Genomic DNA, 12,666 nt, shown 5'->3' with positions numbered 1-12,666 from the left:
ACATCTAGACAGGTTTGCCTAAGCAAAAACATTTTAAGGTACAATAGGGCATGGTCATTAGCAGTTTCACAGAACAAGATGAGCGTTTTGAATTGTGCCCGGAGGATTAGAATGGAAACTCTGGGGCACTGGGTATAACATTGTCCTGCCATCAAACAGTGTCTCCAGCTGAAACCTATGAAAAAAAAGCGCATAGTGGCAGGCACAGTTGGTGGGAATTGTCCCTGGCCATAGCTGAACTCTTCAGTACATGATCCCTCCAAGGCTGCAAGCCAGAGTGATCTGGGAAGGCTGGATCCTAACTTTCACTTCAAAAGAGTACGAGAGCAAAACACAAACACATTCTAAGGAGAGTAAAAGTAAGTCGCTTGTTAATTTTCATTTAACAATTAGCTTGTGTACTCAAGCAACTGATTTATGACTGCTAATGGCTCCTTAATAATTTCCCAAAGAGCTTAATGCACAGTTATTAAGGGAAAACAGGCCTCATCAAAGCTTTGCTTCAGAGAGGAAAATCAAGACATTTCCAGGTGACTTACATAATTGCATTTCCCACTACAAGTCTGATAAACACGGCTTTACAACTTAAAGCATGAAAGAATGACAAGCTTTTGTCTCGTTGGTTTTGCTGCTACAATCTTTTCCTTGCGCCTTCTCAGTATGGCAGTTACACCAGCTTATGCCAAATGCACTTATACATGATGTCCTAGACCTGGCATATCCAGATAAGGATGCTGTGTGTACTTAAATATGCAACTGAGGCTACCATGCCCTAAAGCCAATGTGCTCAGTAAGCAACACGCATGGAAACAGGTGTTTGATTCTGCATTACTACCTGAAAATGAAATGCCACGGCTTGGCGATTGCCTGCCTGCACGGGGCGAAGGAAACGATTCCATCATAACTTGCTCACAGCTTGTAAAGAATTCCTCAAGCCCTCGATATGGGGCACAGCTAGGTTTCTCCTTCTGGGCTATTTCCTGTAACAACTGGGGAGAGAAAGAAGATTGGGAAGACAACGCTGTTTTGAAGCCACTTGACATAAGCTTTCCTAGCAACACTGCATTTTTAAAATCTGAAATCTTCTACGTCCTGGTGAAGAAAGAATGGTTAAACCAGGTTAGTACTAACCATGGTGCGCTGTGTTGGTACTAACCCAGGTGTACCTTTCTCAGCTAAATTAACTTGTGTCTAAGTGGGGCTGTACATGAAAACACCAACGTGGCCTGACTGTCAATTTGCAAGCAAGAGCAATTGGGAGAGGCTGAAAAGCTGCCTTAACCACGGTTTGCTTGACACAGATGGAACAGTGACAATGTAATCCTATGTTTATCTGCTTGGAAGGCCTCTGAGTTCAGTGGGACTTGCTCCCAACAAAGTATACTTACAATGGCCGCTTTAATCCTGGTTGGAAAATGCAATTCAATCAGTTTGACAACCTGGTTTGCAGCCAATCCTTAACATTGGTTTAATACACCATGGCCAGTGTAGAAGCCCTATATGGTGTACAGCTTTACCCTTAAAACTATTATTTAAATATCATACGGATATTAAAAAGCTAAAGTTATCCACATGTATTATCTTGTCTTTCTTCAAAAAGCTAGGAATTTTGGCAATGTTGAAATTCGCTTAGTTACACAGGGTTGAAATTATGCATAAAAATGAAACTCAAACTTTTAAAAGGTCACAAAAACTGCATTGCTGTGGTTGCATTAAATACATTAAATGTACATCTTACAAGGCAAGCACAAAAAATCCTTATATATTGTGTCACCGAGACTTTAGAGTCTGTGGGCCTCCAGATTTTGTTGCAACTACAACTCATAGCATCCCATACCATTGGTCATGCTGGCTGGGGTTGATGGGAATGCAGGGTCAAAGTTTCCCAAATTTCTGCTTTAAGAATATTCTGAAATTCCTGCCAAGGCTAGAGTCCAGCAAGCTACTGATCTGTTTTCCTCCAATTTGAGTCCCTAATAGTATTCCTGGCCCCTCCAGAGCTAATGAATGAGAGCAAATTCCAAGCCACTGCTTCTTATTTCTCTTCACTTTTTGTATATTTTTAAAAATAAAATTGTGGTTGTCAACATAACAGCAAAAATCAAGATCCAAATCAACAGTGCATACACAAAATGCAATTCCATAAAAAACTATATGCTGTATTTAGGGAAAACAAACATCTTATCAAATAAATAATTGCCCTTTAATCAATCTTCAACTTATATCAGCAAAAACACACTTTAACAACTCGAGAGAGAAAACCACCCCAAAAAACCACAGCTCATTTTAGAAACATATCCCCTAAATCGACCACACTGGAATATCCCCCCCCCCTAATTTTTAATGAACAGATCTAGTCCTTGTCCTTGCTTACTCCTTAAATAATAAATCACTTTCAATGACTTAGGCAGTGGAAAATCTGACCTACTGATGTGGCTTCTGCTTTCTGCGGGGGAGGAGGGCAGATGTTTATAAACAATTTGGCCAATATTGTTCCTAGATGCTGTTTGAAACACAGAGCAACATGAACCCCTCTAGGAAGGCATCAAAGTCTAAGAAAGCCAAATCAAGCAAAAGTAATGGAAGGTAAAAGATAAAGGACCCCTGACAGTTAAGTCCAGTCACAGATGACTCTGCGGTTGCGGCACTCATCTCGCTTTACAGGCCGAGGGAACCGGCATTTGTCTGCATTTTTCTGGAACATGTGGCCAGCATGACTAAGCCGCTTCTGGCGCAACCGAACACCGAAACGCTGCAGCGCATGGAAACACCGTTTACTTTCCCGCCAGAGCGGTACCTATTTATCTACTTGCGCTCTTTTTTTGGCGTGGTTTCGCACTGCTAGGTTGGTAGGAGCTGGGACCGAGCAACGGGGGCTCACCCCGTCGTGGGGATTCGAACCGCCGACCTTCTGATCTGCAAGCCCAAGAGGCTCAGTGGTTTTATACCACAGCGCCACCCGCATCCCCAAAGGAAGGTAGTAGCATGTAATAAAGAACTATTCTATCATCCCCTCCTAGCATGATGACAATGAAACTTTCTCTGCACTTTCTCTGCACTGTGGCCCTGTTGAGCTGCTGACCATTGGCTTGTAACTCAGAATGGATTAAAGGGTGGACAAACCCTTCAGAAATGTTTTACACTTATATAACTTTTTAAAGATGACCACTTTAGCAGAATCCTAATTTCCTGCTTGATTCTGTTCATAGAGTTTTGCTGGAAAGCAAAAAATGCAGGCACAAAAAAATTATACAGGCAGCAACTGTTTTAGGCGCATCCAATTGAAGGACAATTGTCGATGTGCTGGTCCTTTGGGACCCAGAAGAAAGCAGAATGGGGGCAAAACAGGAGCAGGGCGGGGGGGGGGATGGAGCACACTGATACGTCCTACATCCACGTGCATGGGGGGCCCGGGAACAGAACCTCCGCAAGCAATGCTCTCCGCCTGTGTATTCTTTAGTTCTACAATTTATGTACCACTTAATCACAATTGCCTCTAAACTAAAAAAGAAAGGAAAATCCTTCAATTTCAGGCACTCTCAAGACCCTTCCCCAAAGTCAATTGTGTGGATGTATGGGAGATTAAAATAGTAAGGAAGAGGAGGAGAAAATCATATTCCCAATGTCCCACCAAGCAGGAGTTACACGGGGCCTCTTTGTTCCTAGAATCAGAGGAAAATGGGGGTGGGGGGCTCCCTTGAGATATTTTTGGAGGGTGGGTAGGATTCCCCCCCCCCAATTTCCTATTGGATTCTGTTCAGGGAACCACCCATGGATGCCGGATAATCCATTGAAATGAATATTTTCCATTTGTTGGATCCTTTCGTGGAATTATTCTATGAATGGGAAATACAGTGGTGCCTCGCAAGACGAAATTAATTCGTTCTGCGAGTTTTTTTGTCTTGCGAATTTTTCGTCTTGCGAAGCACGGATTCCCTGGGTATTAACGGTTTTAAGAAAAAGGAAACAAACTTGCAAGACGTTTTCGTCTTGCAAAGCAAGCCCATAGGGAAATTCGTCTTGCAAAGCAACTCAAAAAATTAAAAACTCTTTCGTCTTGCGAGTTTTTTTTTCTTACGAGGCATTTGTCTTGCGAGGTACCACTGTATTGCCACCAAAGAGTCCTAAATGAAACAGGGGGAGGGGGAGGAAATGCTAGCAGTCAACCAGGAGGTGGAGCCAACCTATGCTTTTACCTCCATATTCTTGCTTGGGTAAAGGTAAAGGGACCCCTGACCATTAGGTCCAGTCGTAGCCGACTCTGGGGTTGCGGCGTTCATCTCGCTTTATTGGCCGATGGAGCCGGCGTACAGCTTCCGGGTCATGTGGCCAGCATGACTGAGCCGCTTCTGGCGAACCAGAGCAGCGCACGGAAATGCTGTTTACCTTCCCACCTATTTATCTACTTGCACTTTGATGTGCTTTTGAACTGCTAGGTTGGCAGCAGCAGGGACTGAACAACGGGAGCTCACCCTGTCGCGGGGATTCAAACCACCGACCTTCTGATCAGCAAGTCCTACGCTCTGTGGTTTAACCCACAGCGCCACCCGCATCCCTATTTGCTGCATTTATACCCCACCTTTTTTCTTCTTCAAGGAGCTCAAGGTGGCATACTTGTTTCTCCCTCTTCTTATTTAATCCCCACAACAACCCTATGAGGTAGGCTAGTCTGAGAGGCAATACTAGTCCAAGGTCACCCAAAAAGCTTCATGGTTTATACTAAGACTGGCAGAAACCCTTCAGGATTTCTCTCCCAGCCCTACCCAGAGATACCAGGGATTGCACCCAGAACCTTCTGCATGCAAAGCAGATGCTCTCTCACTGAGCCAGAGCCCTTTCGTCTGAGGACTTGGGAATAAGAAAACTTCTTTCCTTCTGCAATGCAGTGGTTCAACTGGCACAAAAATGTTCAGATATTCATTTAGGCAAACACCAGAAGGTTTTCTATTGGGAATAGTACCAGGAAGCCTAAAGGAAGAAGACAAGACCTTATATTTATACGCAACAGTAGCCGCAAGGATATTGATTGTGAAAAATTGGAAAAGTGGTATTGTACTGACAAAAATAGAGTAGCTTGCCAAATTATTGGAGCATTACAATATATCCAAAACAATGGGAGAAATTGGAAGGATCTCGAAAGAGAAGATAGACAGGGACTGGGAGGTGTTTAAAAGATACTTGCAAAACCATATCGAAAAATCAGAACTCCAATTAGAATAAACAAGTTCTGTTTCAAATTCTGAAATACTAAATAAGATGGATAACAATGTGTAATAGAAAAAGAAGTATGAAATTAGGTTAAAGGTATGTGAAAGAAAGTAATAGAAGTGGAAAGAAATTGCAATTGAGTAGATTGGAAGTCTAACACAAAGGTGGGGGGAGGGGTGGTGGATGGTGATGGGAAAAGGAATTATCTGTGGGATTGAGTGTAGGTATGTTTGAACACTTTTCAGAATAAAAAAAAAATGGCCCCATTCACAAGATGAAATGGAAAAAAAGTGCAATGCGCCATACAAGAGAAATTTATTCCCGCTGTTATTCTACTAATAGTTCAACAAATAACGAGGAAATGGCACCCGCCCCCTCTCCCTAAAAAACAAAAGTGGAGTTTAATTCCTTTTATTTATTTATTTATTACCACTGAAGACTTGGCAGTGAGAGGCGACGCTTCGTGTGACTCTGCGGACATCACTGCGCAAGGTTCCCTCGGAGCCGATTTAGGCGGTCTAGAAGCCTGCTCCGATTTCTTGCGAGTGCTAATCTTCCTTGTCTTCGAATGTTTCTCTTTTGCTGCAGCTCCTTTAAAAGGGGTGCTGGGAACCGTTTCCTCTGCGCCGGAACAGCCCCAAGCGCCATCTGCTCTTCCTGACTCTGCAAAAGGTGCTCTTGCTGAAGAATTGAAGCAAAAGAGAGAGAGAAAGAAACCGTGTCAGTTCAAATCCCTGCATGTAGTTTCTCAAATGATTGCCTTAAAATAGGCCATTAACACACAAGTTACATCAACTCGCATGTAAAACCAGGGACCTGCACTCAGGGGCTGAACATCCAGACAGAAGCTAGGAACAAAATAGGTTCAGTCCACAAAAGAACCGCCTATGTAAGTTTGAAAGCAGGCAGATAGCTATATTTTATTATTTCCTTCTTGCCACATTTCACCTTAAGCTGTTTCCCTTAAACAAATCTTTACTCGGTGGTACATACTCCAGGAATGATGCTTAAGGGTTAAAGGCTCATCCAGCATTTCTGAATGCTGGGAGATTCAGGCCTCCTGCCTGACTGACTGCATAGTCAACAGAAACAGTTAGTTATGTATAGAGGTTAAAAGGTACGCATTATTGGTTTTTAGGAAGGTGTGTGCCCTTGGGAATAAGCACAGAGGTTTTCACTTATCCACGGGTTAAGACATCTGTGCAAACACAAACCACCTACTCTGGGGGAGAAAACTATGTCAAGGCAAATCCTCTTTTTCCAGTAAAAGTGACTGCCATAAGCTCACCTCGAGGTGTTTCTTTCTGTTTATTATGAAGCACATTTACACATTGTTCTTTCTGAGCTGCAGGTGAAAGTGATGAAACATCAGGTTCAGTTTTCTGATTTTCCGACATGGGACCACTTAAGGTACAAGACAAAAATTGGAACAGAACATGACCAGATTGCCACATTAAAGAAACTTCCTACAGGTCTATCGGAGATAAACATTAATATTTTATTATTTATACCCCGCCCATCTAGCTGGGTTTCCCCAGCCACTCTGGGTGGCTTCCAACTGAATATTAAAAACAATACAACATTAGACATTAAAAACTTCCCTAAAGAGGGCTGCCTTCAGTTGTCTTTTAAAAGTAAAATAGTTGTTTATTGCCTTGACATCTGCTGGGAGGGCATTCCACAGGGCAGGCACCACTACCGAGAAGGCCTTCTGCCTGCTTCCCTGTAACCTCACTTCTTGCAGTGAGGGAACCACCAGAAGGCCTTCAGAGCTGGACTTCAGTGTCTGGGCTGAACGACAGGGGTGAAGATGCTCCTTCGGGTATATTGGGCTGAGGCTGTTTAGCGCTTTAAAGGTCAGCACTGACACTTTGAAATGTGCTCGGAAACGTACTGGGAGCCAGTGTAGGTCTTTCAGGACCGGGGTTATATGGTCTCAGCAATCACTCCCAGTCACCAGTCCAGCTGCCGCATTCAGACCATGTGATAATTTTACACTGAAGCCATTTGATACTGATTTGGTGTGGTGATTATGATTTTTATCTGGGATAATTACTTTTGCATTTACATTCCACACAGAAAATTTCATTAATTGCACTGCTTCTTCTTTTTTAAGCTGTAATTTAAGTACAAAAATATGTGCTACATGTTTCAGGAAACAAAGGGAAAAAATGAGGCCAAGTTAAAGATTCTAAAATATGAATTTCAGGAGACTGAGAAGCGGATGAGATCCTTCAGTTGAAGCAGACTCTGAAGAGATGAAATAGCAGAAGCCTCTGCACAAATTGCTCACATTAAGGGGATGAGGCAATGGGGCTTTTACAACTTAAAATCAGAAGCCAGATAGCTCCACTGTTGAAGGCAGCATGCTTCCGTGCGACAGCTGATGGGAATCACAAGTGGGAAGAGTGGTGTCATGTGCATGTTCTGCCTTTGGGGTTCCACAGGCATCTGGCTGGCCACTTTGAGAAATATATGCTGGACCTTGAGCCTCATCCCGCATGGCTCTTCTTATGCTCGTAATAGGTCTATGTTGGGAAGCTCCTTCATGCATTATTAAGGTAAAAGGGCATCTATACACTGAAAAGCCAACAGTATTGCACTCCAGGCCCTGCCTCCGGTGTAATGTGGCTTCCCTTTCCACACCTCTGACACCTGCAAAATGCATAGGTAAAGATAAAGGTACCCCTGACCGTTAGGTCCAGTCACGGACGACTCTGGGGTTGCGGTGCTCATCTCGCTCTATAGTCCGAGGGAGCCGGTGTTTGTCCACAGACAGCTTCCAGGTCATGTGGCCAGCATGACTAAGCCGCTTCTGGCAAACCAGAGCAGCGCACGGAAACGCCGTTTACCTTCCCGCTGGAGCGGTACCTATTTATCTACTTGCACTTGACGTGCTTTTGAACTGCTAGGTTGGCAGGAGCTGGGACAGAGCTCATCCCGTCACGGGGATTTGAACCGCTGACCTTCTGATCAGCCAGCCCTAGGCTCTATGGATAGGCACCTGCAAAATGGAAGCCTGCATGACTAGCCTTATACGCCAACAGATTTTCAATGGATCCAGAAGTTTACACCTACAGGCTTCTGTTTTTTGTGTGTTTACACTCAATGTGTGGACATCAGGGGTGGCGCTTGGGGAATCAGGTGACCTGGAAGCAGGGCCAGCAGTGCGATGCTGCTACCCCTTTTCAATGCTTGGAGCTCCCTTGCCTTGGAATATCGCATGAAATGGACTACTTTCTTCTCTAATATATGCCTGTTCAGGTTCTGGTTTGAATAAAAAATTCCCAGGGACAACTGCAGGATGCAAATCAAAATGTGTCAGCACAAATGTGTGTAACCATGTTCCATAATTAGGCTGTAATCGTTACCTGTAATCAATCAAATCATCAGATCCAGCTTCTGACACCACAAAATTGGCAGGTTCTTCTGGCTCCTCTTTGCAAGCCTTATCAGAAAGAAAACTTATTCATTCATTCATTCAAAAGAAAATCTCAGTTCACTCCATCCTAAGCCCAGTCATGTTCGCAATACTGTAACCTAAAATCTAAACAATTACATGGCACCGTAGACAATACACAACAAACCCTTGGTTGTCTGAGGATTGGGCCTGTTTTTAACAGATAATTTTAATATTTTATATTTTTGTAGACCGCTTAAAACAGTTTTTCTTACCACCAAGCAGCATATAAAAATTGTTAAACCAACAAACAAGGCTTCCTGTTGCACCAGACAAGTTTCATTCCCATCCCACTTTGCCGCCCAATATGGATAGATAACAAAAAGGAGAGAAGCCACTGTTTGGGAGCTAATGACTCTCAACAATTGCTCTTAATAATAAGCCTGTGTGGAAAATAGTTTTAATACAGTGCATTCATTTTACGCTTGTTGACTGGGCAAATCCATTTCATCGAAGCAGAAGCCACAAGAATTGTTATAAAAATCAATGACCTGTTTGGTCCAGCATAGTCAGCTGTGCCTTCACAGCATAAGTAGGTAGGGTATAAATAGAGCTCATTCTGCACTTTCCTTCTAATATGACAGAGGCTATAATTCAGGGGGTCCCCTGGACCTATATACCCATCCTCTTAATCCCAGCCACAAGGGCTGAGTTTGCTTTTTCGCTGACATAACCAAGGGACTCTCTGTAACTTAAAAAGAGCACACTCTTGGTGCACATTATTTAGCATATTCCAGGGTACCAAAAATAAGTGCAAGGTAAGTCCTGACTCAAAATGTAGCAAAAAATATTGGCTAAATTTATGCCATCAGATGATGCCAGGGAATCCATGAAAATGTTTCGCTGCCCTGGCTGCATTCATTAAAGGAATGGATACGTAAAGTTAACACATAAACAACGCAGAAACATTTGGGCTTGTAATGCAATCCAGCTCTAACTGCCCTGAATATTTGTTAGAAAGATGGGCCATTAATGCTGTATATTATGCATTTTGCAACCACTTCTCAAACTCATGTCCATATTTCTTCCTCCTGACAAGCCTGTAATGCAACGGATCCCATATTTATTTATTTGCTGCTTTCACTGCTGTTAATGTTACCAGTGTTCAGCTCTTAGATTATTTGTGTTTTTCTCACCTCACTTCTTGCTACTGCGGTGAACCGTGGGTTTGTTAAAACAAGCCTGTCAAGTTAACTGTCACGGGAATGCAGACAAAGGAAATTTTATGTGGTGGGCGATCCCATTTGTACACATTTATGCTACTGTATATTTTGTGGAGTCTACTAAGTGCAACAAATGAAACTGAACTTGAACTAGCCAGGCAATAAAACACTTACGTCTTCAAGGACCCTGATTTCCAGAGAGGGCTCAACGTTTGCAAGAAGTGCCTCAGGCTCTTCTCCTTTGGAAACATCTGCCCAGTACTTTTTCATTTCTTTAGCTGGAATTAAAAATTAAAACTCTGCCAGTGTTTGTATTTTAGATTTGTACAAATAATTGTTCTTACGCAGCTGCGAAATTACAGTGCCAGCCATTCCAGTCTGTTGAGGAAGCGCTAATGGCAAGGTATTCTCTTGCCTCTTGTTCTAGGTGTGAATAATTGAAACCATTAGGGTAGTACGCTTTGTGCTAAGCAGGAACATCCCTATCTGTAGTAACAATGTGTGATAACAGCTCAGTGAATGGGCAAAAAATGCTGGAAACATGGAGAATCAAAAGGGTAGGATGATGGCTCAACAGCAGTATAATTTCACAAGAAAAGTAAGTGTGGTGGGCAGAGCGATGGATGGCGCCAGAGACAAAAAAAAACCCAAACCCCATTATGGGTTAACTAATCTGGATAAGCTTGGTAACAAGGGATTGTCTGGAGAAAGGAAAATTTTAAGGACTTGCCTGGACAATGTATTTCCACTTTCATTTCTGATATTACAGTGTAATATGTAACCATTGACACGTGAAGTTTTTGAGGGAAAAGTCAAGAACAATCACCTAAGCACCCCTAAATTCACTGGTTCTAAGGACACCCATATTCACTTGTCTCCTACCAGATTTTATCAGCCGTGTGGAGTTGGCAAACAAAATAAAAGGAAGCATTAAAGCACCCTGTATCTACAGACTTTGCAGACTGGAAGCACTGAAAGGGTATTAAGATCTCACAAACTGAAGAAAAATACATTTTCAATAACTGGCTTTTGTCAAGCCCAACCTTCTTAATTCCTGCATCGCTCAGGACTGGGTGACACAACCATTTTCATATGGAGAGAGTGGGTTAATGTATTTCAAATATTATCCTTTCTGGGCAAGGAATGAAATGGCTGCACAATAGCTTCACCTCACACTCCCAACTTTCCATACCACCATTTGCGTGTTGGTGCAACTGCATCTTAATTTAACTTTGTAAATTGTCAAATCACTTTTTGGGAATTCAGTGTGTCCCAATTGCAATTATTCCATAAACCTGATTAGCCATTCAGATTCTTGATGTAGCTTGCCACTGGGAGCATAAAGGTACTCTATAATGGATTGAGAAGCCCAGCAAACCTTCAAAACGAGCAAATGCTATATCATCATCGTCGTCTTCATCATCATCATCCTCTCCTCCAACCCAAGTGTCATCAGGTTCATTAATCTGCGGCTTTTCAAGTTTCAGTTCATCTGTTATAATACTATCTGGCAACTTATCAACTGGAGTTCTATAAAAAACAAAGAGGAGGAAAATGCTTTAAAACTGCAAGCCTATTATCACACTGTTACTCTTTTTGGTATGCACAGAGAATGTGAGAAAACTGATCCTGACTTCTCACAATGGTTATCTACTTCCAGACTGGGTCTTTTGCTGAGTCTCAGTCACAACACAAAGGCAAACCATGGTGCAGAACAAACATGCAGGATCCCAGAGAGACCAAAGCTGTTTTGCTCTTCCTCTGGTCCTGCTACTGTGAGTTAAACAATGGTTTGGTTCTTAGCGTGTCGTCAGAAACCAGGCTTCATGGTTTATCTCCTTTGGACAAATCACAAGATGAAAACCAAGAACAAACCTTGGTTTCAGCTCCCGATTTGTCTGGTGTGCAACAAATAACCTGCCCGGGTTTCGATGACATGCTAAGCCAAACCATGGTTTAGCCCTGGTAGTGCAGCAGCAGCAGCAGGATCAGAGGAGGTGCAAAGGGGATGTGATTTCCTCTCGAGGGAACCACACACTTCTGCTTGTAGAAAGCCATGGTTTGGCTTAGTGCTACATGCAAAGTGAGCCAGCATCTACTGAGATAAATCAAGTTCAATTAAAAAAATTGCAACCCTTCACAACACTTTCACTTTCAACACTTTCAGAATTATTGGTAACATTATACCCTAAGTTACCTTGACATCCATAAAGTCATTCCCAATAACCATTCTAAATCAGCAACTCCTTTCCCTATGAAGGAGTATTTTCCAATATTACTGCCTGAATACTTTGATTACACTGTTTTAGAATAAGCAATTAGATTAAAGTCCCTTGTGTATTGCAGCAATCCAGCGAATACCTTCTATGCTTCTTAATCAATAATCTTTCCATATACTTCAAGCCATCTTCCTTGAATTCAATTTCAATAGCTTTCTTCGCAACTGGAGGGCTTGTCTGCACCTGACAGGAACCAGTGTTTTCTATAACAATATAGAGAAAACTATCAGCTACCATTCAAACATATTAGGACAACACTCACATTAATTTGCCAACAGTAGCTCTACAGCTCTGGCAGAACCAATGGGATTAACAATACTAAGAAAATAATTCAGAATTGATAATATTTAATAGCATAAAATGCAACTTGTATTAGTGCAGCCCTTGCACAATGCATGAAAATTGCAAGCCAAATGTGTAGGCTAAGCCCCACAAGTAATCAGGGCAGTGAGGTGTCCCTTATATGAGTTCATGTCCAAGAATTTATTTAAATATTTCCCCACCTTTTGGACAATTGCTTTCATCATTCACAAGTCAAATACTGACCTATCCTTGT

At 42.4% G+C, this 12,666-nt stretch overlaps 1 protein-coding gene across 1 annotated transcript in view; it reads right to left on the bottom strand.

The window, feature by feature from the left end:
* The window catches only part of ZBBX (zinc finger B-box domain containing), a 42,424-nt gene that overhangs the window by 6,529 nt on the left and 23,229 nt on the right, over nucleotides 1-12,666 (bottom strand). The window contains exons 10-16 of the mRNA XM_081910922.1: nucleotides 12,193-12,313; nucleotides 11,210-11,361; nucleotides 10,006-10,109; nucleotides 8,580-8,656; nucleotides 6,497-6,612; nucleotides 5,639-5,889; nucleotides 836-989 (exon numbers count right to left, since the gene is read on the bottom strand). Of these exons, the coding sequence (XP_081767048.1) occupies nucleotides 836-989; nucleotides 5,639-5,889; nucleotides 6,497-6,612; nucleotides 8,580-8,656; nucleotides 10,006-10,109; nucleotides 11,210-11,361; nucleotides 12,193-12,313 (975 nt within the window). The remainder of the gene's footprint in view (nucleotides 1-835; nucleotides 990-5,638; nucleotides 5,890-6,496; nucleotides 6,613-8,579; nucleotides 8,657-10,005; nucleotides 10,110-11,209; nucleotides 11,362-12,192; nucleotides 12,314-12,666) is intronic.

This window comes from Podarcis melisellensis, assembly GCF_964234715.1.
Source record: "Podarcis melisellensis genome assembly, chromosome: 5".
Taxonomy (NCBI): domain Eukaryota; kingdom Metazoa; phylum Chordata; class Lepidosauria; order Squamata; family Lacertidae; genus Podarcis; species Podarcis melisellensis.
Note: the sequence above shows the minus strand (reverse complement) of the source record. Positions and strands in the feature narration are given on the sequence as shown.